Below are 25,377 nucleotides of genomic sequence, written 5' to 3'. Positions count from 1 at the left end.
TGATGTGACAAGAAGAATGACTGTTGTAAAAAAAACTTGGAGGACACTTGAGCTTCGTCTTCAAGGGTAGAACGCAATAGCGTAATCAGGCCCCGTGCGCATCGCCTTTCGGAACGCTTCCGAGCTTAACATTAGCCGTTTCAAACTATCCTAGAATTCCTACTGCAAGTACAGTTTCGAAGTGCCCACTACGCCATAATTCAACCTTTTGCAAATTGGCCAACTACCCGCTACGCGCCCGTAAGGTTCCACGCGCACCTGCACACTTTGTAATCTGTGGGCAGCTTTTAACCACCTACTCGTTGCACAATTCACATGTATTGGCTCCTGTTGCGATTCTGCAATTCTCCCACTCAATATTACATGCGTTAAGGAGACTCCTACCACTACATGACATTCTGATGGCGTCTTTTTTAAGCAGCAGCTTCAAGCACTGGCATAGCTCCGTGGTGGAACGTCTGCTTTCCAGGCAGAAGGCGTAGGTTTGATTCTCACTCGGACGGAATATTTTTTTATTAATTATTTATTTGCATCTATTTCGAGCTTTCGCTCACAACAAACGATGCCGACACCGGAATTTCTGCGAAAGGAGTTCTTTAACGCTATCGCGTTCATAAAGTCCAAAGGTCACTTCACGTTGCGGCGAACTTTCTTGAGCAATGTAATGCGAAGTAGAAGGAAAGACGGAGACATATTTGGGCGCATGAAATTTGCTCCCCTGCGCCATGCCGATGAATTCGATCTGCACAAAAGCGCGATTTTCGCGTTTTTTTTTGTTAGTGCTCTGCAGCAAAGTAAAATAGGTTTATCTCCAATATTTCTTCAATTGGGTGTGATAAAGCGATCGAACTTTGTGACAATACATAAAAATTCGCAATTTTGTTCATTTTCGAACGATATTTATTTACTGTGATTATCGAGAGCTCGACACTATTGGAATGTAATCACATTGGCTGGAAAGGGAATGGTGAAGCGGCCCTACTGAGAAGTGGGCTTTTCTTGATAAAACTTGATTGACCTCCTGGCACACTTAGGGCTGAAATTACACTGAAAGTAACGGTAATCAATGACCACTCACAAGACTTCATTTGAACAAGCTATTCATAAAAGTTCCGTTCTTGATAGCAGATGACATGCTAAGATCAATACATGGGGGCAGTAATTGCTCCGAGCTTTGGGCAGCTACCACGTGGTATAAATAGAGCGAATATGATTTTCAGGGCAAAGGGATTCGTACTGGAATATGAACGCAATAGTTCGGTGCACTCGACCATGCCTATAGATTAAGCGCAAGTTCCCGGTCGCTACCGAGAGGGCATTTTCGCGAGGCTTAAGTGACGTCATCAAGTAAGTACCACTAAACACCTGGTAAGCAGGAGTCGTTGTGCACTACCATTGTCAGGATTTTGAAGCTACTTTTTGGTGTAAGTTTTAGTGACAAGTCAGTCAAATCGTCCATTGCCTTCCTATGCAGAAGTTTTTAAGTTAAGTACTACGAAATAGGGTGATGTTTACACAGCACTTAAAGTCCTGGTTTTTTTTCTCTTCCTGGCAAATCTTGACACGAAATATGATGATGCTCTGACCACAAAAAGCTACTGTAAACTCGTAACCAAGTCCGGGTTATAGTGTCACCTATATCCACGAAATCAGGTATTTTCGTTTAGGTTCCTGACTACATGTGGCACTTTATCCAGGATTGGGTAAGAGTGTACGAGAGAAAACAGGAAGAAGAAAAGAAGAGGAGAGTCACAATGAGGTTAACCGGTTAGCCACTCTGAAGTGCGGGATGAGCCCGGAAGGAAATATGACGGAAATATGATACGATAGAAATGTCGAAGGCAAAGAAGCATAAGAATCACTGCAGATTGTATAGCGAAGCGAATCGATGGGTCACAAGAAAGATGTGATATATGGTATATGGAAAGTATAGGTGTTTCTCTCTGGAGTCCCATCTATTCGTAGCACTGTACAATCTACAGTGATGCTATAGCAACACATCCACTCTTCAACCTTAGCAAGAAGCATAAGGAACACATCCTATCTGCGTTAAAGCGTTTTCTCACCATGCGGTGGCCGTTTCCTCTGAGCTGTGACAACGGCTATGAAGAGAGCAAAGGCGATCAAAGCTACGGTCTTCATGATGCCTGGCTTTACCTTCTCAGCTGCGATCTCAGAACACTGTTCTCGGAGAAGTCGAAGTGGCAGTCGTTTTATATGAAGACCTCTCGCCGGCCGCGTTACCGAATGCCCGAAGTGAGGAGGACAGTGGCCACTGGAAGGTCACGTGCCAGACCTGTCGACTCTCCAGGGTTTCCACGTGCCTCCCCCCTTCCCTGCCTTCTTTCTTTCTTTCTTTCTTTCTTTCTTTCTTTCTTTCTTTCTTTCTTTCTTTCTTTCTTTCTTTCTTCTTTCTTTCTTTCTTTCTTTCTTTCTTTCTTTTAGTCGGCACCCGACCATATTTTTCTTTCAATGGGGCTGAGAAATTATCATTACTTACTTTTTTTAAGTGGGGCCGCAAGATCACTTCTTTTCTGGTGGTAGCTGCATGGTTTACCTTGAAACGCGACGTCAATGCATTGGTCTCAAGTGTGCAACCTCAATCGAAAGGCGTCAGTCCTTTTTGTTTTCATATCAACCGGCCGCTCGCATTGCCACGTGCACGGCCTTCCCAGAGGCCAGGCTTTCGTACCGATCCCGCAATCGACTGTGTCGCGTGTCTCAAGCAGCAAAAGAAAAAAAAAAACGATTAGTCGGGGCACGACCGCATAAAAATAGCAGTTCTGGCTATAAACACGAAACACGTGGCATCTCGAACGATGTCTCGCCAGTGTTTTGGTCGGCATCTTCGTCTCTGAGAAATTATTGGAAATGCAGTCGTCACTTAAACACGTGCGTGATTTCCTCGGCATCTTGCTCTAAGGGACGCGAAGGTTTTAAGTAATAGCAACGAAGGTGTGACCAAGGATACTGTACTTTCTATTTAAAGCAAATGCGCAACATTATTCTTGCTATATGTTCAGAATTGTACAATGCTGCGATCGTGTGTTTCATGTGATGAGTAATTAGTTCAAAAATTTCAAAATTGCAAAAGTACTGAAGTTGTCTTTTAATATTAGCAGCCACTGAACAGGAATGTGAATCTCAAGCCTGTTGAGAAGTCAAGTTGTACTTTATTAACAAATGGAAACTAAAAATATTTAAAGTAGGCGAGTGTCTTTGAAGTGGTTTATAGTCTATGCAGTGGACAGAGAAGGTTGTCAACAACTCAAGCACACTTATGGTAAAGTTGAATTTATTTTTGAATAAATTTTATAATGATATAACCACTTAAGCACAATTAGTGGCACGAGCACTATGTAGCACTCCTGTTTCTCTTAGAGGAATATTTGGTCAAGTATTTACTCCCGGTTTTGCGAATATTCATAAAATCTCTTCTAAAGAATAGCAATAGCTGGTTCTAGTTCAAGTGAATAGCTATACTGGATATATATGACATCATAGCACAAGTTTAAGATAAGCGTCAATTCGCTGTCAGGATAAATAATTAAAATTGTTTTACTGGGTTCACTGGAAGACTGTGAGCAACTAAGATTGTTGCGGCATCTGGTGGAGCAGATCTCGTCCACGCGTTTCTTGTCCACGTGGCCTTCGAGATCCGCTTCGGCATCGCGCGAAGCACAAAGTTAACCCAAGAAATACAACGGGCACACGAACGGCCACCTGCAAGTGCCATTAACAGACACCAGAGTCAAGGATCAGATTGCGTCCAGAATTTATTTCTCACGTAAGACCATGAAACTTTTTTGACGATTACGTAACAAAAGTGATGACAGAGTTTGCAGCTTATTCATGAAAATTTTTAATTGCCTTGATAACCTGAAACTGGCATATTTTACAATTTCATTTCTCACGCGTACTTAGATCATGATTCCAGCAGGCCAAGAACCTCAATCCACAGCTATAGGCCCCGGTTTGGGGTTCTCTTCGGTGTTTGGGTTAGTCTCGGGGAAAGGATTTTGGATTGGAAACACTTTATGTCCAGCAGGATGCGCTTAGTGCGTAGCGGGCGTCTCCCGCGTAGGGACCGACAGAGAATACTTGGCGGCCGCTTCATGGGCCTGCTGGACAGCCCATTACTGGTCGGCGAGGAGCGGGCTTCTGAGGGACGTCTCCCACTTGTCTGAGGTAGAGCCGGGATAAGCGTTTCTACACTCCCAGAGCATGTGCATCAGGTATCGGTCGCAATGTAGGAATGAGCCAGGTCGCAGTCAGAGGCACAAGTTCGGGGTGCTCGGGTATGGACGTGCTGTTACATTCGCCGATGCAGCTCCCTTCAGGATTCCTGAAGAAGCCATCATCGCAGTAACAGCCGTGCTCGCACTCTGACACACCTGGCTCGGAGACTTTCGGCGGACAAGTCGGCTCGTAGCATCCGCTGAGGCATTCTTTTCACAACTCACCGGAAGCGCACTGCTTTGGCTTCAACGATTGCCAGTTGGTATGTGGAGTCAACAAGTGAGTATCTTGTAGTGGGGACATGAAAACTCCCACAAGGAGGACATGAAAAGGAAGGAAGACAGGGGAGAGAGGAGAGGCAGAGATGATGACCAGTTTCGCCTAACCGGTATGCTACAGTACGAGGTTCTGGCGGGATAGTTGGTTCATAGATTATTAAACTGCGCGAAAAGACGAGGACACGAGTAAGGAACATACAGAACACCACGAGCGCAGACTGCCAACTTTTTATTTCTGGTAAGCACGGAACAGATATTTCAATCAGAAGACTGGACACGGGACCAACCTGTAAATCTCGCATGTGCCGACATACATAACGTTACTGAATAAGGGTGCAGTGCCATGATAGCGGCGAAACGAACACCGCAAATCGTGGGGCCAATTTCACTGAGCTTCGCGCATGTGAAGGAACCGAAAAAAAGCCAGATGTCACTTCACAAACAACCTGAGTAAAGCTGAAAAGGTGAGGGAGTGATATCGCTTGAATGAAACATGAAAGATTGACCAATACACAAATGAAATGATGAATATGTCATAAAAACACATGAAAACTAAATATATGGCACAATGAAAAACAAAACCAGAAATGAAGGTGAAGGGGACGCAATTAAAAGTGATCGAGTAAAATAGCAAGGCGCCCTGTGCCATCCGGCACAGGCACAGGGGAAATGGATAGCGAGGACTGAAAGAAGATTGAAGGACCCCCAACAGATTGAAACGAAATGTTGGAAATAATGTTTTGATTGATTTGACCGACTGATTAAGTAGAGAAAGAGTTGCGCACCACCTATCCTGTAGTCCCTGTCTTGTCCCCGTATCGCAATCCGAAGCGCACCAAGAAGTCATGAACCACCACCCAAGTCATCGCTCTGCTAAAAGGAAGAGAGGGGGAGCGCACACATGACGTCACAGAGCAGAGCGGCAGTCTTGTGCAAGCTTGTTGTCCTTAGAAATTTTAACAATGCCTTGGTTGCTTGAATACTCGATGACTTTTCGGGATGACAATGGAGGATAGTTGTTAGCGACATGTCAAGGCGAGCGAGAGCCATTGCGAGTGATCGTCTCTGCACATTTAAGTTGAGTGGAGGAAGCTAAAATTGACGTGACCGCAAAGAAAACGTGGAGAAATTATGAATGAAACAATGAAACCCTTTCCCACAGTCACATTGCGAGCATACCAGCATGCGAACACCAACGACACGTGGGTAGGCGCCACATGTGACATCGAATCTTTATCGACCCAGGGCAGCGAAAGTGTACAGAATAATAATTGTTGAGGTTTAACGTACCAAAGCCTCAATATGGTTATGAGAGACGCCGTAGTGGAGGGCTCCGGGAATTTCGACCACCTGGGGCTCTTTAACGTGCAACTGAAACATGTACACGGGCCTCAAGCATTTTCGTCTCCATCGAAAATGCGGCCGCCGCGGCCGCGATTCGATCCCGTGACCTTCGGGTCAGCAGTCGAGCACCATAACCACTAGACCACCTTGGCGGGTGCGAAAATATACAACAAAAACTTTGTAACACACTTTCCGTAGATTAAACACGATAAAGACACCGCTTCTTACAGTCAGCGTTTTTAATGTAGCACATAAAGGCTTACATACGTATTCCTATACAAGGAGGCATTTATAAGGCTGAGACGCTCGACGCCATATTTCCTTACGCTACGACGTCAGAGCACTTGAGAGGCCGTTGCGACATGTGCGGCATATTGCCTTCGAAAAGTTGATATTGAATGACAGCACGGAAGCGCTTGCTGCGCCGTGCCTGTGAGCGGTAAGTTGCCAGGAGAAACGCTCGTGTGACGCGTTTAAGCAACGGGTGAAAAGGGTAGTTGTGGGCGGGTATGTCACGTGATGTCATTGATTGCCGCTACCGCGGCAGTGGATGACGTCACCGCGGGGGGATTGTCATGACGCCTAGACGAAACGCGAATGGTACAACAATTACAGTGAGGCAGAGCAACGCAGAATAAACCCTAGTTCTCAGAAGGATGCATAAATGGCAAATTTCGCTCGCTAGCTCAACATTTTTTTTCTATTGGAGTATGCAACCAAAGAAAGAACGAAGTAAGAAAATTACGGTTAAGACATAAATAGCTCCTGGAAATTACTAAAGCGTTCATATAAATTGCTTATGCTAAAGTTCAATCGGCTGTGGCGATTTGTGACCCAGATCAAGCCCACGTTATCACTAACATCGAATCCTTGCGGAGCCGCGTTGCTCACTTTAAATTAACTGCGGAACACTTTAGGGGCCCGGGCTATCGTATGCTACGGTATGCTGTAGTCGCTTGACGTAACGCATGCAAAACCACGTAAAAAATTGAAAGGAAGAGGGAGCAAGCGAGAAATTGATAGAGAGAAAGAGAGCGATAAAATAGGAAGAAAAATAGAAACAAATAGAAATAAAGAGAGAAAAAATGACAGAAAAAACTGGAAAAATAAAAAGAAACGGAGGAGGAAAGAAAGAGAAAACCGAAGAGAAACTAAGAAGGTTGCCCAGCTCCGCACTTCCTTCAGGCTTGGCATCACGAGTGCGAAGCTTCCTTAAATTTTTTTCACGCTACATAACCTATGCACGCGTCTCAGAACTGAACAAAAATAAGAGAGGTGCCGAACTGAAACCGTTGTCATATCGCCGTACACTTACTTGCTCGTTTAACACTTTTCCATCAGGTTTATCACCATCCATCCCTTCACAACGATTTATTTCAGTCACCCCACGTCATATTTCCACGACGTGTTCATTCTTTCAAAGGTAAACGCGTAAAATGCCGTTCATCGGTTTATGCCAACTCATTCATTGCTCGCGCTATCGAACACTGGCACAATTTGCCTTCTGACATTGCTCGTGAAACTGAAATAAAAAAATTCCGAAATGTACTACGCCTTGATGAGAATCTGTAATAATATTCTGTCGATTTTTTATTTTGTTCATATTTTGCTTGCGTGTAATGGTTTATGTTTAGATTGTCGTTTTTTTTTTGCACTGTGTATCGTTGTTCTAATATGTATCGAGCTTATTACGGCAAAAGTCTTATTTCCGTGGCACACGGGCACTTTTGATCGCGATCAGGGCCGATCCGGGTTAGGCTCGATCCGGATCAGCTGCTGACATACATGGTCACTTTTAATCCCGATAAAGCCAGATTGGGGTGAAGACGATCGCGATCGCGATCTGACGTCGGCGCCAAACTCAATCTGGATTACGCTGTACCTTGTAGTAGCGAACAACTTGTTATCGTGATGAAGAAGTGCGATCCGGTTCGGCCTTGATCGCGATCAAAAGTGCACGTGCGAAGCCGTTATTATATGCCTCATCAAAAGAGGAAAGTGACCGTTGGTGCAGTCGTCGTCATCAACACGAATCGCAGCAAAAATCATCATGTGTTCTTCGATGATAATTGTGATGATAATCTGATAACGATGACGACGATGATGGTGACCAGATAGCCACACAGAACGGTTTTCACCATCGAGTCGTCTTAGGCGACTGAATTGGGGAGCCTGTAGTTTCTTTCTTCATTTCTTTTTTTTAATTCGTACAATATTGCGGACAATAGTGCAAGCCGGACAGGGTGTACATAATAACGCACACACACAAAAACGGACAGGTCACAAATTAGTGCGCAGCGACTGGGTGTAGATGATAACGAATTCCACTCCGTAATTGTTTATTGGAAGAATGAATATTTATATAAATTAGTTCTTGCGAATACAGGTTTGATGCAATGACTGTGCTTGTGACGTGAGGCTCGACCGATGTGCTTCTGCAAGTAATAGTCAGGTTTTATTCTCAGCTTACCAAAGTAAACCGAAGCGAAGAAATTCAAACGTGCCTGTTTTCTTCTTTCAGATAGTGGCTCTAATTCGGCCAACTGTAGAAAAATTCAACACGTTTGAAACGTTTGCAAACATAGCGGACGGCTAACCTTTAAATTTTTTCAAGTTTTTCTATGTTTACCTGGGTACAAGGATCCCAAACAGCACTGCCGGTTTCTAAAGAGGCCCTAATAATTGTTTTGTACGTCATAAATCTGAGGGAAGGTAGGGATTCGCCCAACTTGTGTTTAAGGAGGCCTAGTTTTTTTGTAATTTTTTTTCGGGTTGTAGAGCATATGTTATTTAAGTGGGTCAACCAGTTAAAACTGGAAGTTAATGTTATTCCTAAATATTTGCTAAAACATATGATAGGTAAAAGGAAGTTAGTTGCATTTGTTAATGGTGCTCATGTGCACAGTTTTCTGAAGGTTAATTACCATTACCCATTAATTGCACCATTCTGCCAATTTATTTAAAGTGCTATTCAGGGTTATCTTTATACATAATTTACAGGCGTAAATATGACGCAGTCCCCTGCGAAGAATTTCAAACATACAGACGAGTCTGCTACGCCTTGAATGTCATTAATATAAATATTAAGGAGGAGTTGTCCCAGGACAGACCGCTGCGGAACTCCTGAGGGCACATACAAGAATCCCCAACTGGATCCGTCATTGTTAACGTACTGTTCTCGATTGGATAGGTATATATTAAACCAGTGAGTAATGTGAGAGCTTTTAATACGTGTATGTGCGATTCCCTCCTCACCCTCTATTTAATTTTGCCTCCGTGAGGGCCTTTAGGGGTGACATACGCACACACACACACACACACTATATATATATATATATATAAAATAAGATCTACGTGATGGGCGCTTGTTTACACTGGCGTAGCCAAGCGCGGGGGGAGGGGTTCGAGACTCCACCCTTCCCCGAAAGTTTTCATTTTTGCTACAAGTGTATATTTATGCACGCACTTACAAACGCACGCAGAAACATACATAAGGGTGGTTAAATGCACGGCCCACCAAAAAAATTTCTGGTGACACCTCTGCTTGTTTCAGTTGGCATTGCTTACTTCTATCAAAACTGACTGTCTCGGTTTAGGAGCAAAGCACATCGTCGTAAACTCCAACAATTTGGAGTGGGTTAGATCATGGCCTTTTTGTGCGTGTGGTTTGAGTCCACTTCGAGGGAAGCATATGACATCTTCACAGTTTGTTTTCGCAGTTCTGTTTGGCATTCACAAAGGATGTAACACAAATACGCAACCTACGTAACCTGAATGGCATAATAATGGGGCTTGACCAGTATCGCTGCCGTTATAAATAGCATTTTTTTGCAATAGCCCAACAACATGAAAGTCACGTATTGGTAACCTAGAAAAATGCAGTTTCAAAGTATCGATATTTTCTAGATGTTATTACTCCTAATATTGACCTCACCGTTTGTTCTTTATTTTTGGTTGTACATATTTCTTACATATCACCACTAAAATTATTTGATTTTCACCTTATAAAAGTGATGACAACGTTATAGAAACGTTCATTCATATAATTCTTAATTGCGGTGATAAACATAATTGGAATATCTTACGATTTTTCTTTGACATCGCGATTAAGTCATTAAGCTCAATTTATCACTCCCTCCCTCACGCTCACATCTACACAAGCGTGTACTTAGGACAACACCCCACTTGAGGTATGGTCTTAAGGTCGTGTGATCTTGTGGTGTTGAGGTCTTGTGATGTTGAGGTCATGTGGTCTTGTGGCCTTAAAGACGGCAGGTCTTGTGGTCTTGAGTTCATGCGTGTGTGGATACGTGCGTAGACGAGGGAGTGCTAAATTGCGCATTACTTCATTACGACGACTTACAAACTAGCCTGACAGCAAATTCTACTAAGCTCAATTTTCGCGCTCACTAAAATAGTGTTGCCAGCAGGCTAGCAACCTCAATCTACTGCGATGGGCACCGGCTTCTGGTTCCACACGTTGTTTGTGTTAGGCCTAGGATATGGCACGGGTTGAGGCACAGGCCCGGGAAGATGGCCTAGATGAATTTCGGGCCTAGTTTGGGGGCCATTAGGGCGCGGAAAATAGGGCCTGAAATGGGAACCAGGTCGAGGGAGCGGTATCGGTCGCTGCGAAGGATGGAACCAAGTCTCAGGCAGAGGTTCGGGCCTCGGGTACTCCGGATTGGACTGGCTGGTACATTCGCTGATGCAGCGGCCTTCAGAGTTCCTGAAGAAGCCATCGGCGCAGTAGCAACCGTACTCGCACGTCGAAAGACAACCCTCGAATTTCTTCGGCGGGCAAGTCTTCTCGCCGCAGCCGCGGCTTACGCATTCTTTCCACACCTCGCCGGAAGCGCACTTTCTTGGCTTCGGTGGTCGCCAGTTGGGATCTGAAGACAACAAGAATATGCCATGTAGCGAGAAAAGCATAGCTAGCTACGCTAAGGTTTAAGGCTGGGCGTATTGGTAAAGCATAACTGAAGCTGGATAGTGCGAGCATTCAACGGGACACACAGGAAAGGTTCACGCAGCAGAGCTCTGTTGTGCGCGTATGCACCGCCGAATTGCCGCGCTAGAGCTAACCGAGCAGAAGATCCCGAAATCAAAAGTGGAGCCGGCTTGATGAAAGTAAAATTAAAGTGGCCTTGTATTGCCCTGCTGTACATGTATGAGAATGACAATGTAAGGCTATAAACAAGTTAAACGTTTCTTGCTTTGAAGAAAAGATACATCACGGCAGCTCACTAAACGGCCCAGTGCACTCTTTCTTGCATACGTGGGAAGTTACAAGCATGTGCCGTAAAAATTTTGGTTTTGCTAAATTGCTTACCGCTCACTACTGGTGGCAATCGTTACTACATTTAATTTGCTGATGCCTCAACAGCCACAGCTGTTCCCGAATTGGCTCCTCACAAGCTTTTGCGGCGACTGTGATGCTTGAGGTGTAAATAGAAGGTACCTATTCATTAGAATTAATAATGTATATGAATAACATATTAGCAAACAAAAACGACCAGCACAAGCTACATTAGCCCGCCAAGGTAGCACCGTAAGCATGGTGTTCTAATGCTGGGTGTGAGGTCACCGTTTCGGTGCCCAACCGCAGCAATGGACCTCATATGGGGTTCATATGGCCCCTCATATAGACTCAAAGCATGGACGAGAAAAAGTTTAATATTGAATCATCTAGAGCAATGTATCTCTTATACCCTTGTCACACGGGCAGTCTAACCGCAGTTAAGTACGACGGCCGTTACGTCTAACGGCTGTTGTACCTTGTCACACGACAACCCTAACCGCAGTTAATCCGCTAACGACCGTTTTCGTAAACGGAGGTAGGCAACCCCTGTTAGCGCCGTAAACTGACAACATGGCGGCCCCCATGTCGGACGCGAGCGGCTCGGCTCCCAGCGAAATACCGAGCCAAAAGCGTGTCAAGTGGACCGTTGCGACGACAGATGCGTTGAAACGCGTTTGGAAAGATAAACTACCGTCTTTGAGGTGCAAGTTTGTCCGTGCTGCAAAAATATCGTGTGCATTTCACGAGATTCATACACGGCTGCGTTCGTTCATTAAACAGGGCTTCACGATATTGGATAGACGTGCATCAAAACACGCTGCTGACGCGTTCATAATCGAGCGTGAAGCCCTCTACAAGGCGGTGTTATAGCGGTGTTGCACGAACGCAGCCATGTATCAACTAAAGAACGCTTGGACGCGCTGAAAACGTGTGACAGCGCCTCTGTCTGGTTTACGGTAACTGTGGTTAAATCCGCTAACTGCAGTTGGGTATAACAGCGGTTAAGCTTACCCGTGTGACAAGGGTATTAGAAGTGTTCCTGACGATCCTACATTGTGAAAAACAGAGACATTTTAAATTTGTCTTGCGGCACATTGTCACGTGTAGGTGCAAGATATCGAAGATACAAACCAGCAAGAAAATGCACTACATAAAATGAAGAGAAATAGCTTCTTGAAAACCTTTGCATTTTCTAAATTCTCATAGTAGTAGCTTGCTTAAATGAATAATACTAATAAAAAAATCATTACACTGCGCAGCTGCTAAGCTCAAAACCCGTCTCAGCTTTGTCTTGCATTGCGAATATTGTTTTCCCCTATTATTTCAGCAGTGATCACCGCACGTACAGAAATGGGCCGTTCTTCAGTAAATGAAATAAACAATATAGGGTGCCAGAAATTCAGTGTGGGCGTATAAAATGCGCGTAAATTCATGTCTATTTGTCCAGTCGATGTTACAATCTCAGGAACGATCCAATCAAAGCAACCAGGACAGCATTTTACAAAGGGACATTTTTCGCTTCTTCCTACAATATATAATCAAATCATAAGCCAGTTGAAGTCCTAAATGTAACCAGGGGTTTTTTCTGGACACTATCAAATTCCGCCATATCGTCAAATTTCGTAATGGTGGCATTTTGAGCGAATCAGAGAGGTCATAGCAGCCCTCCGGACCAATCAAGATCGATCAATAGCGGAATTCGACAATGTACATAATAGCACCCCAGATCGAAAACCTTTGCTTAGGTGCCATCTTTAAGCGAGTTAACATCACTCCCACCGTACTCTTTTCGCTTAGTACAACGAAACACATCCAGTAACTGCTGAACTGCCTCGCAAGCAAATTGCGCAAGGTAACCAATGATACATAAGCGTAACAACCTTTGCACTATACGCGAGCTCCCATGGCGAGATACTCGCATTTGGACATATAAGGAAGCATTTCAGTCACAAACACGCATGCAAACGTTTTTCGCTCACCATTCGTTTGTGAAGCCAGAACAAATTCGACCAGAAGGGCCGCTAGGAGGGCGATTGTTACGAAGGATTTCATCTTGTTTCTGTAGATCAGTATTGCGCCTTTCGATCGCTTTGTGATCGAAGCGGTCTGGGAACAGGATGCTTTTATACGACTGAGACGGCCGACGCAATATTTCCTTACCCTTCGGCGGCAGAGCGCCTGAGAGGCCGTTGCGACATGCCTTCGAAGAGTCGGTATTGACAGACAAGCGCGGAAGCGCTTGCTACGCAGTGCCTGTGGGCGGTACGTTATCGGAGGAAACGCACATCATGTGATGTGTTTAAGGAGCGGGCTGACGGGGGATGTTGTCGGCGGTTAAGTCACATGCGAGGCGGAATCCGTGGGTGCGGCGACGGTGCCGTTGCAGTGGATGACGTCACTCCGCGGGCTTCATTGGGGGGATTGTCAATGTCGCCTAGATGGAGCGCGAATCGTACGGCAATTACAGCGTGACAAAGCGACGAAAAATATGCACAGTCACGCCCAATATGAGTTGCAGCATGCTGGCCGGCGTCAAAGCGGCGCCAATACTGCAGGGTAGCACCGACATAGAAAACAATCGATGACCTAAACTCTGTTTCGACTACTGATATTTCCAAAAACATATTCACGTTTGCCGACGTTACAACGTAGGACTGCGGCACTTCCAGACATGGCCACCATGTTTAAACTAATATTGAGCACCACTGTACGCTAGTTCTCAGACGGACGCCTACGCGACACCAAATTTGTGAGCTAGCTCCTGAGAAATTTCTACAGAAAGATGCAACTAAAGAAAGAATGAAGTTCGAAATTAATTTCAATGCATTAATATATCCTGACCATTAATAAAGCGTTCGTATAAATTGTCTATGCAGCTTCTTTAGAAAGGAAAAAGAACTATGCGTTACGTGGTTGTTTTAATAACAATCATCCAATCCTATCGATACTGACTTCGAAGTTTAAGACAAAGGCACCTTTAAATTACATTTTTCTGCAATAACCTAAAAGCTTAAAAACTGCGTGTTCGGGTGTATAAAAAAATGTAGCTTTCTCTTGTCAGTTGTTTTCACACGTTAATCCTACTAATATCGACCTTAATATTTTTCTGTAGTTTTGGTTTTTGTTTCCTTCCAACGTGCTGTTTTTCATGATCACTTGTAGGGAATCTGCAGTGTGCGTTTGAGCACTTCGAAACTGCTTGAGTTCGACTGTTCTGCAAATCCTTTCTTGACTAGATGCACAAAATGACGCAGAAAAGTGAAGCGGCTATCAATGCCTTGCTGGCACAACTCGGTCGATCTAATCTGTGTAGCCTTATCATTGCAGGTTTTTTGAAATGAAAACATGTGTTCATCTTACTAATCTAGCGTCACGCCATTATATGCCTGTACTGTGCGTTTTTTTTTTTAAATTCTATCATGCACATTTCAACGTTGCCGCGATGTTATGTTGCCAGTCCATCGCTTATCGAGCCGCACAGAACCATCACCAAGCGGCTTACCCACCAGCCACTGCCAGCACAAACTATTGCTCATGTTCGGTCCTTTTTCGTTACAACCGCCAGGGGCAGGAACCATCTGCCCGCATTTTCCATGCGCCACTCCGACCCACATAAATTAAGAACTATTCTTGAAAAATTGTTTAACTGCTAATAAATTCTATCCCTCATGAAATACCCCTATTGGGGCCTTTGAGAGATATGAAAACAAACCAACAATGAAAAAACACGCATATCCACGAAATGAATCATGACGAGTGGGCGAAGCTCTGGGTATCGCATGGGTGAGTAACCGTACGTTACCCAAGCGTTGCCCCATAGAATGTAAATAGAGTGACATAAAGTGACATAAGGTGACATAAAGCGACAAAGTGACATGAAGTGACATAAAGAGTCGACGACAAAGCTAGTACCTAAGGTCCATAATGTCTACGTTGAAGTCGCCGACTAGTATAAAGGTGAGTATAAATGTGAGATAGGAAGAAGCAGGGAAACGCTAGCACGTGAAGTAATTTAGGCATATCACATACAGAAGAAGGGGGATCAATGCGTCAGTGTCCCTTCCATATCTCTGTTAAAGAATGAATGCCTATTTTCAGATAGCGCTGTGCGATAGTTTTTTTTCCTGATTGTGCTATGTGATAGAAGCTTGTGCTGCGCCCCCTCTTTGTGCGCATATCTGAAGCATGTATATTTGGGTGATGTGAGGAAAATAGACTGGTTGAAAGTCTGGCGCCCTATCATGTCTTCTCTTGTTTTCTTGCTTGTCTCAGTTGGCGCAACAAATATTTTATTAAGCTACGCACCAACTCGACCAACGTCACATTCTGCTAGTATAAAGGGTCTGTGCTTGTAGGTGTTTTATTGCGATAGCAAATATATGGACAGTCTCGGCTGGAAAATGTCCGTCCCCGTCGCCGTCATTCACCGTATATGTATAAGTATGTATATATATATATAAAAGCCGTAAAGAAAAATATTTCAGAAATTCTTTCCGACGCGCGGAATCGAACCGGCGACCTCTCGCTTTGCAGTTAGACGTTAGGCCACGACAGCACCGTCTTTCAGCCTGCTAACGGCGAGCTATTTATATACACCATGTAATTCAGCATGTTTTCTTAGTGGCCGCATAGATGGCGCGACGTGCGCGCGTCTGGCGCGCTTTAAAGATCGTCGCCCCGCTTCTGTGAACGCCGTTGCTCTTCGCTCTATAGGGCGTGTCGCTTTCGGGCGCTTATCTCGAGGAAAGAAGGGGCGGCAGGTGGGGTGCTTCGCTTCGCTCGCTGCAGCGGCCCGGTTTGCGAAAGGAGCGCGCTGTTCAAACAGAAATAAGTAACAACTGTGACAATTAGTTCGTGCTCGTCTTGTGTGTAGCTGTTCGTTCGTTTCGTGCGTCCTGCTTTATGTTTGAGCAGTGCACTTCAACTGTCGAGCTGTGACGCATTAGTTCGCGCTCGTCCTGTGTGCGTTCTTTTCGTGCGTCCTTTGGGCTCGAGCGACGCGCTGGCAATTTCGAGCTGCTTTCCGTTCTTTTGTTACATTACAATTTATTGCTATCGCATTCATTGCTTCGCCGTTGCGGCGAAACTGTGACTTTTTATATTGTTCTGTCACAATTATGATTGACGTTAGTCTATTGTAAACCTTTTTTTATTCACATACACGCATATATCTTTCGACTATAGGAACGGTTTTCTACATACCGTGACACCAGACAGTGAGAGTAGACGACAAAGCTAGGTCCTAAGGACCATAATGTGTACGTTGAAGTCGCCGACTAGTATCAAGGGTCTGTGCTTGTAGTAGGTGCTTTATATTGTTTTCTCATAATTATGATTGATATCAGTCTATTGTTAAACACATTGTTAAAACCACGCATCTCCACGAAGTGAATCATGGCGAGTGGTCGAGTAGGTGTGTAAGTGTGTAAGCACGGACACCGACATACGGATGGACGGACATGCCTCGACCTTAAGGTGTTTCGCCCCTAAAGAAACACACAAGGTCCCTATGCAATCCACTAAGACCACTCGAAGAAGAAAACATTCTTTTTCTCAGTCGACTTATGTAGGGGGCCGATGTCATGCGATGACGTCATCATTTGGCACCATGTTATGTGACGTCAAGATGGCGTCACAAATTCTGTCGATGTGTGACGCCATGATGTCATGGCGTCACAGATGAGGCATTTAGGGTTTTCGCCTTATTGAAATACTCATAGGGTCCCTTGTGCATTCACCTAAGACGACTCGAAGGCGAAAGCCATCTTTTTCTTCTCAGTCGATGTATTTATCGTGCCCCGCCATCCTCCGAAAGTATTGTGCACCTAGCGCGATTTCGCACTGCCTCCTGGATCGAAGGCACTTACCTGGTTTTTCCACTGCCTCAGTGATCAGCCCGCCTTTGACCAAGCTACGATATCATGTGATGACGGCATGACGTGACGTTACGTCGCGAGAAGTCCTGCCAATTAGTGGCGTCATGATGACATTACGAAATTCTGAGATCTGTGACGTCATGATGATGTCACATGGGGACGTCATCACGTTACGATGATTTTTCGCATCACTCATGCTGCGCCAGACACTGCGGGACGCCGACGCGGACGGTCGATTTTCGCGTTTGATGAAGCATCTAAGGCTTTCGGCTTAATAAAATGTGCAGTGTGTTGCTAGGCTTTATTTATCTCGGCTGATGAGGGATGGTGCTCCTCCGTAGTCATCGACATCATTCGTCCACGTCCTCCGGATCCCACTCTCTCTCTCGTTTTGGTTTAGGACGACGTAGGGGCCGCCTTTGATGACGATAGCGCGAAGGAGGACCAGGATGCTGAACGATATTGGAATAAGTTTCTTCTGCAGGGAAGGGGTCAACGTCCAGAATAAGCGGGAATTGATCAACGGACTTCGACCCGAAAGGGGAGTTCTCTCGATTAGAATTAGCTCGGCTGTTACAGGAGCGGACGCAGCGACCACGTTGGTCCCTGAAGAAGCCATCGGCGCAGTAGCAGCCGAATTCGCAGGTGGAAATGCAATGCTTTTCTTTCTTCTCACAGGTGTCTTCGGCACAGCCATGCATGACGCATGTCTTCCACACTTCTCCCGGACGGCTGCACTTACGGGGACGCGGCGGCTTCCAGTCAGGATCTGCGAGCCACAGTAACAAGGTCGAGCACTGGGATGATCTTTTTCGGCATTGATTATAAAAAAATATTCACCGACGATTACGATACTGCCTAATGCGAATTCTGTGCGCAGCTTCGTGTTGGGGCAAGGCCAACTGTGTTTGAAGCAATCTGCGCGGCAGACGGGACACAAAAAATCACAGCATATTCACGGGGTGAATGATGATGAGTGGGGCGAAGCTCCGGAAGGAATCATCGGTAAACCGTGAAACTCTTCCGTGCAATTCGCCCCACAATTAAAAGTGAAACACTTGAGTAAATGTCCCTTGCGGGCTAGCACATCGGGATTCTGTCTGCGAGCGCGCGCTGCCGCCGCCTTGCGCGCTCGCCGCTCTGCAGCCTTGTCCATCCGGCGACTCCGAGCGCGCGCCAACAGCGAACGGGTTTTATTACACCGCGCCCCCTAGCGTACGTCGCCGAACGATTGCCTTCTACGAATGACACGCGCCATATGTGACATCATTCCTATTATAACATCTCGCATCTTTCATCATCAACTACAAGTACCGCCATCTAGTTTTATAACATCTTGCATCTTTTCATCAACTACAAGTACCGCCAACTAATGAACACTCCGAGAACTAAACTAGAGGTGGCTACCTACTACTACAACTACATACATCGGGGACGACCGACCCACGCCTTAAGGAGCTTCGCCCCTAATAAAGAACGAAAGTTGTGAGCCTGCGCTCGTCTGTCCCTTTCGTTCCTTCTTTGTGTTCCGTCTGCCCCGCAGTTTGTTAGAAGATGAAACTTTACCAACTCGCCCAGCTTTCAACGCTTGTGTTTGAAGTTTTGGTCTTCCGCTAGGTATCGACTACGCCATAAATCATAATCTTTGTGAAGAAGGACAGCACCCACTACGCCATTATTCGTCTTTATGCGGATAAGCGAGGTACCCGCTACACATCTGTGCAAGATTATGTGCACTTTTTTGATTGTGCATGTGGCTAATGACAATGAAGAATTATGGCTGAGCACATTGTAGTGGGAGGGAAGAATGAAACGACCTACTCGTTCCGCAACTAGCATGGTGTGATGCCTAGTTGTTATTTTACTCTTCTGCCCCGCTGCATTACATAGGTTAACGCGATTCCTTGCCCTACATTACGCTCCTATAAGGTCTTTTTGCAAATGAATTTCGAGCACTGATTGGTTTTTCGATTGTCTTGGCATTGCTGGTGCTGTGGCTGTTATTGTAGGAAGTATCCGCTATTGATTCTTGTGCCGTGTTACGAAGCCTGTAATTAAGGGGAAGAAAAAGCAGCCTGGCTCTGTGGATGAATACTCGACTGCCACGCAGAGGGCCCCGGTTCAAATGCCATTCGATTCTGAGTGTTTTTTTTTTCATTTATTTTTTAATGTATATCAGTTACTTTTTCATGTCTATCAGTTACGCCACCGACGGCGACGGTAACGCAGTAACAAGCGCCTAAGAGCTGCGCTCTAACACAAGAACTAATTTTGCACTGCACTAATCGAATTGGCAATTTACAGATCTCTTATATACCCACCAGCACTTAATCTCGTGCAGTGCACTACTACTTCTCATATACCTGTCACGGTGGTCTAGTTGTTGTGGTGCTCGACTGCCAACCCGAAGGTCGCAGGATCGAATCCCGGCCTGTTACCCGCATTTTCGTTGGAGGCGAAAGTCTTGAGGCCCGCGTACTTAGCTTTAGGTGCTCGTTAAAGAGCCCCAGGTGGCCGAAATTTCCGGAGCAGCGGCGTAGCCAAGGGGGGGGGGGGGGTTGGGGAAATTTTCAGTTTTGCTTGCGCATATATACACGCACACATACAAACGCACGCACGAACATACGTAAAGTGTGGTTGAGGCCCCCCCGAGAAAAATTTCTGGTTACGCCCCTCTTCCGGAGCCCCCCTCTACGGCGTCTCTCATAATCATATCCTGAATTTTGGGACGTTAAATGTCAGTCATTCAAATTCATGCTTCTTGTAGACCTTCCATCTTACTACGCTTTGCGCAGGGTAGGACTAGAATTGCCTAGATTCGAGATTGAAGCCCTATGACTTTAACTGCTGTTAGAACAAGAACACTGTGTACTTCCCTGAGTGTTACCATGCAACGCAATATCGCAAAAACCGAAAACTTTATTGCTGTAATAATAATAATTGATGGGTTTCTACGTGCCAAACCGTTAGACGATCATGAGGCACGCCATAGTGGGGGACTGCGGATCAAGTTAGACCACCTGCGGTTCTGTCCCGCGTGCCTAAATCTAAGCACACGGCTGTTCTTTGCATTTCACCTCTGTCTGAACGCTGCCGCTGTGACCGGCCATCGAAACCACACCCCCGAGCTCAGTAGCACGACACCTTATGTGCTAAGCTGCAGCTGTGGGTGTAGAACGTTATCGCCTTCAAGAGTAGAACGCGATAACGTAATAGGGCTCCGTTCGCATGGCCTGAATTGCTAGCATGGCCTCGGTTCTTGGTGGATGCCTCAACCGTGCCGCAAGGAAACCAACGTCTATGCGCGTAACATTGGCCGTATCAAAATATCCTAGAATGCCCACTGCAAGTACAGTTGGACACTGCCCATTACGCCATAATTTTTCTTTTTGCGAATCAGCGAAGGGCCCAATACGCGTCTGTAAGTCCACACGTGAGCGCAGCTGCCCACTTTTTTGGTGCTTTAGCTGAGGATGATGATTAAATATGTCGGAGCGCTTTGTATTGGGTGGGCCTTTAAAACACCCGCTCGTTGCGCAATTCACATGTTTTGACGCCTGGCTGGGTTCTGCGCACCTCCCACGCAACATTACATGCGTTAAGGAGACTCCTCCCACTTCATAACAATCATACAGTGTTTCATGCCGAAGCAGGCTCAAGCAATGGCGTGGCTCTGTTCAGAACGCCTGCTTGTCATGTGGAAGGCCTGGGTTCGATTCTCACTCGGGGAGAAGATTTTTATAAATTATTTCATTCGTATCTTTCTCGATATTACGGTCACGGACAACGCTTATTTTTCTCTCAGAAGCAACGACGCTGACGCCGATACCGTAATTTTTGCGAAACGAGCTTTTTAACGCTGTCGTGTTAAAAAAGAAAGAAGAAAGGGGTGGCTCTTACCGTATAAAGCTGAAACAGACGCTGCCAGACCTGCCACCAGAAGGATCACTGCTGTATGGCGGCTCGGCATCCTGCGTCAACGAGCGAAACCTGGGTTTGCTATCTTCAACCGAAAGGGATTGAGATCCAGGGCGTTTATATGAGCCAGAGGCGCCAAGGTAACATTTGCGCGCTCTCACGAAGTCATATAACTTCGAGACGCAATCGCAATGTGTGCGAAGTCCATCGCGAACTGAAAGTTGCGAGTGACATACGGGGCACTTGCTGTTCTTGCAGAGCTCGTCGTAAGGCAAGCGTGGATAACGAATCCTGACAGGAAAACGTTCCGCGTATGATGAGTTTGGGCACATGTGGCCGCGAATGCTTGCCACGCAAATCACCTTCGGTGCAGAAGTAATCGTCAAGGCCTTAGGTAGGTGGAATCATGGCCGGTTGGTGTCAAAAAGTTTGTGTGACAATCACGGAGTCGTTTGCCTTTCGCATAGGAATGGCTAACAACCCTCTTGGTAACAAATGTGTTAGCGAGGAGACATTACAGCGCATCTTCTGCAACAGATGTCGCTACTGTGTGCAGAGACAATCACTCGCGGTCGCCCAAGCCCGCATAGACCACATACTAATGAAGGCAGTAACCATAGTGAAATGACGTCCCGAGAGGTCATCGCAATGAAGGCGACGAATGCATTGCTGAAATGCTTGAAGGTGCTAGACTTGCATCTTCGGTTATGCATCAATCGATAGTGTGACTGTGAGGAGTATGTCTTTTCCTATCTCTTTCAAGTTCCCTGATCTTTCCCTAGCGTAGGATAGCATACCAGGTTTACCACAGAGACGGTTGAGTGTAGGAACAGTACACTGACGATGGAATAGGAAGCAAATTTTCGCTGATAACCGAGCACTCAAACATTTCTTGTCCCAGTTCATCACCATCATCCTTATTTAACATGAAATAATGTAAGCGTTCAAACACGAACACAAGAAAAAAGAATCAGGACAACGTGAACACCTTATTAAGGCGAAAGCCTTGGATGCGTGATTGTGAACAAGGCTCCTGTATGAGGAGCCGAAACGCCAGTAAAGAACTTGTTCTTCTTTGTGTATCTTTTCGCGTTTACAGTACGCCTCACGAAACGGGAAAATTGACTGTTGGCTTCATCGCCGTCATCACGAGTGATACGAAAAATCATCATCATCATGTGATGATGTCGCTATGGCGTCACATAACGGGATGTCAGATGCTGACGTCATCACATGAGATCGTCTATTGGTCGAAAGGTGGGCCGATCCCAGAGGCAGGTCAATACAACGTTGGGAGCAAAAAAGTTTCGAGGGGGGCAGGGCAATGAATATAATCGACTAAGAAAAATAAGAAGATGGTTCACGGGTTCGCGTCGTCTTGGGCAAATGCATAATGGTCTGTGTGACGATTTGTCGTGTACATGGTGATGTAGTTTTGTCGGTTTATATGATTCTGATGAATGCGTGTGCGCGCGCGTGTGTGTGTGTGTTTTCAGAGAAAATGAACACCCTGTATCATTTCTTACACAAAATACATCCATATTTAATTGTGGCAACGAGGCTTTCATGAGAAGTTTACAGAGTTTGAGCCCAAACTTTTGCAGCTATCAAAGAAGGCTAGCCAGCCGGTCTGCTGGGCACGTGATAACTTCCGAGAATGAAATAATTCTTCGACGGAGCACGAGGTATCCACTGTAGGAAGGGGACAGGTAGTCCAAAATATCCCTCGTCGTCCTTCTCGCAACTGGTGACGCAAAGGCCCAGTCGATTTCGGTAGTGATCGTGGGCGCAGTAGCAACCAGAAACGCAGTCCTCCACGCATGTCTTGCGAATTGATTCTCCACACAAATTCTCTGCACAGTTGCTGCTGACGCAGGCCTTGTAGAACTCATTCCTTCCACACTTCTTCGGCGACGGCAGATAAGCAGGTACTGCAAGAAAAAATTAAAACATCAGAACGCATCGGTGACGCTGAGAAAGTATCTCTTGAGAGTTGAGGCTCTGGAGCCAACACTTTGGTGACCCATCTAGAAACGCCGTCATTCAGTGGGATCAAGTTGCATTTTTTGCTATATGTTTACATGTAAGACAAGATACCCCGTGAGTCCGTTTATACAACCAGTCTGTATACTTGTAAAAATGTACTTTTGGGCTAGTTGGTTCATAATCGTAGTAGAACAGCGCCGGCGAAAACAACAGACCAGACGAGAAGAAAGACACGTAACACAAGGCGCTTGTGTTACGTGTCCTTCTTCTCGTCTGGTCTGTTGTTTTCGCCGGCGCTGTTCTACTACGACAGTCTGTATACATGCTCAACGTATCACATCGCCCTTTTCATTCCTTTTTTTTTGTTATTTAAGTGAAACTTTACGTTATATACCATTTTTTTCTGCAATAGCAAAGTTATGTCGAGTTAATTCTGTTAATATATTGTTCGTATTTTAGTGTGCCAAATATCACTCTTTAATGAGCTGTCGCTGTCCAAACTATATTTTTTATTGTCCCTTCAGTTGTTCTGTCTAATGCAATCATCTGACGCAATATTAATTTACATTCCCGCATATGTTACTATAACGCATTTTTTCTTGTTCCCATTTCTGTATATGTTTTCACCCCTTTTTTTTCCTTTCTTGCTATTGTGCTTGTTGTAACAATTTATTGAATTAACCCTTTATGAAATGCCTCTAAGGGTCTGTAAGGTACTTTTGAGTGAATAAATAAATAAATAAAATAAATAAATAAATAAAGCAACGCGTGCGAGCATATTTTTCCGTTCCTGCAAATATTGCAACGTTCGGTAATGGAATTTCAAACGTGTGTCCACAAAGCAAACAGATAAACACCCAGCCTCAACATACTCGTATCAATAGCCCTTATACAACAACTCTTTTCAGAGACGAACGTCTCATGCTCTGTAGTGGATTTACTAGTCTAAAGAAATGGAGGAGAAGTGAGCACCATGCACGAATAAAAATTCGTTGTTTTTGCATCCGCGACTGCAGATCTTAATGCGGATTGCTCGCGCTTTTCAGGACTCCGAATTTTGTATGATGTCTCTTACGACTGGAACAGATAAATGCAACAGACAGCATGCGTTCTATTTCTGTCCTGCAGTTGCACACGATTTTTCTTTAGGCATGTGTGGTCTGCACATTACCTAGCACGCCATTTTTGCGTGATTGCGACAACAAACTAAGGCATCATTTCTGAAATCCCGAGTTTTTCTCTCAAATAGCCGCATTAACATAAGAACAAACGCATTATTTTAATGAACATTGTCCTTATCGCCTCTTAACTTGCTGGTAAGTGCATTACCAATCGAAGGACTACCACATACCTATCAGTACACATATCTGCTAAACATTTCATTCCTTGCGCAATGCTTGGAACATGAAGAAAGGACAGAGAAGAGACAAAGGAGCGCCAACTACCAACCGTTTATTGAGGGTCCTATCAATTGTTTATTGCAATTGCTTATTGCAATTGCGACACTTTGAATACCATGTTTAGAAAGCTTAGGCACGAACTCGCCCAGGAACATGTTCTTCTATAGAGTACCAAAACATACTTCTTCACACGAAAACTGTCGAAAACCGCTGCAGTTCAAGGTAATTTAGTTCCTTAATCGACTCTATGCATGAACTGAACGCCGTGGCAAGTGCATTGCGGATTACAAGCGCCAAAACTCTGGTGATAATTCAAGTGAAGTGGTCACTTCGGTGACAGACCCCAGCGGTGGCTGACAATTATGTAATATTGCAATAGTAGGAACATTGACGCAATGGCAATGTATCTCAATCCCTAGGGACACGCCCCCTTCTGTGAGTTCAAGAACTTCCCCGAAATACTTTACGTGAAGCGGACTGAGTCGGCCACCTCGGCGAGATATGCCTGTGGTGGTTGTGAATATGCATATTCTGACAGTCGAAGTAACATAGACCCAATGGTAATGTATTATCAACTTCATGCATTTCTCATGCCACATGAACACGCCCCCTTCTGTGAAGTCAAGAACTATACCCACAAAAACTTTAAATGAAGTGTAGTGGAAATGTACACATTACCTGGGTTGCTTAATCCCGATGCCACTGATATTGACAACGCGAGGAGGAGGAGCAGCAACGACGTTTTCTTCGCCATTCTTCAGATCCCTCGCTTGCGGGTGCGCGTCCACGATCAAAGATGGCGAATCAACTGGTCGCGCCAAGTATGGGATGTATTTTATTGCGATAGCAATTATATGGACACTCTCGGCTGGATTTTGCCGTCGCCGTCGCCGTCGCCGCCGTCATGCACCGTATATGTATAAGTATGTATATATATATAAAGGCCCCAAAGAAAAACAATTCAGAAAATGCTTCCGAAGCGCGGAATCGAACCAGGGACCTCTTGTTCCGCAGCGAGCGGCGCTATCCACTAC

At 45.2% G+C, this 25,377-nt stretch overlaps 1 protein-coding gene across 1 annotated transcript; it reads right to left on the bottom strand.

Annotated features, from left to right (window-relative positions):
* Nucleotides 1–22,483: 22,483 nt before the first annotated feature.
* On the bottom strand, nucleotides 22,484–25,177 carry LOC119400357 (uncharacterized). The gene is made up of 2 exons (XM_037667372.2): nucleotides 25,022–25,177; nucleotides 22,484–22,888 (listed from the first exon to the last, which is right to left on the bottom strand). Exons 1-2 carry the CDS (start codon nucleotides 25,095–25,097, stop codon nucleotides 22,575–22,577), a joined length of 390 nt encoding a protein of 129 aa, XP_037523300.1. The 5' UTR covers nucleotides 25,098–25,177; the 3' UTR covers nucleotides 22,484–22,574.
* Nucleotides 25,178–25,377: the final 200 nt, after the last annotated feature.

This window comes from Rhipicephalus sanguineus, chromosome 7, assembly GCF_013339695.2.
Source record: "Rhipicephalus sanguineus isolate Rsan-2018 chromosome 7, BIME_Rsan_1.4, whole genome shotgun sequence".
Lineage (NCBI taxonomy): Eukaryota > Metazoa > Arthropoda > Arachnida > Ixodida > Ixodidae > Rhipicephalus > Rhipicephalus sanguineus.
The sequence above is the reverse complement of the archived record's forward strand: the minus strand, read 5'-3'. Positions and strand labels throughout refer to the sequence as shown.

Bases quoted from the DNA above. Each gene is read 5' to 3' on its own strand.
- LOC119400357 (XM_037667372.2), bottom strand. From the start codon at position 25,097: ATGGCGAAGAAAACGTCGTTGCTGCTCCTCCTCCTCGCGTTGTCAATA. The intron at 22,889-25,021 runs GTAATGTGTACA...TTTTTCTTGCAG, and splicing joins ATCGGGATTAAGCAACCCAG to TACCTGCTTATCTGCCGTCG.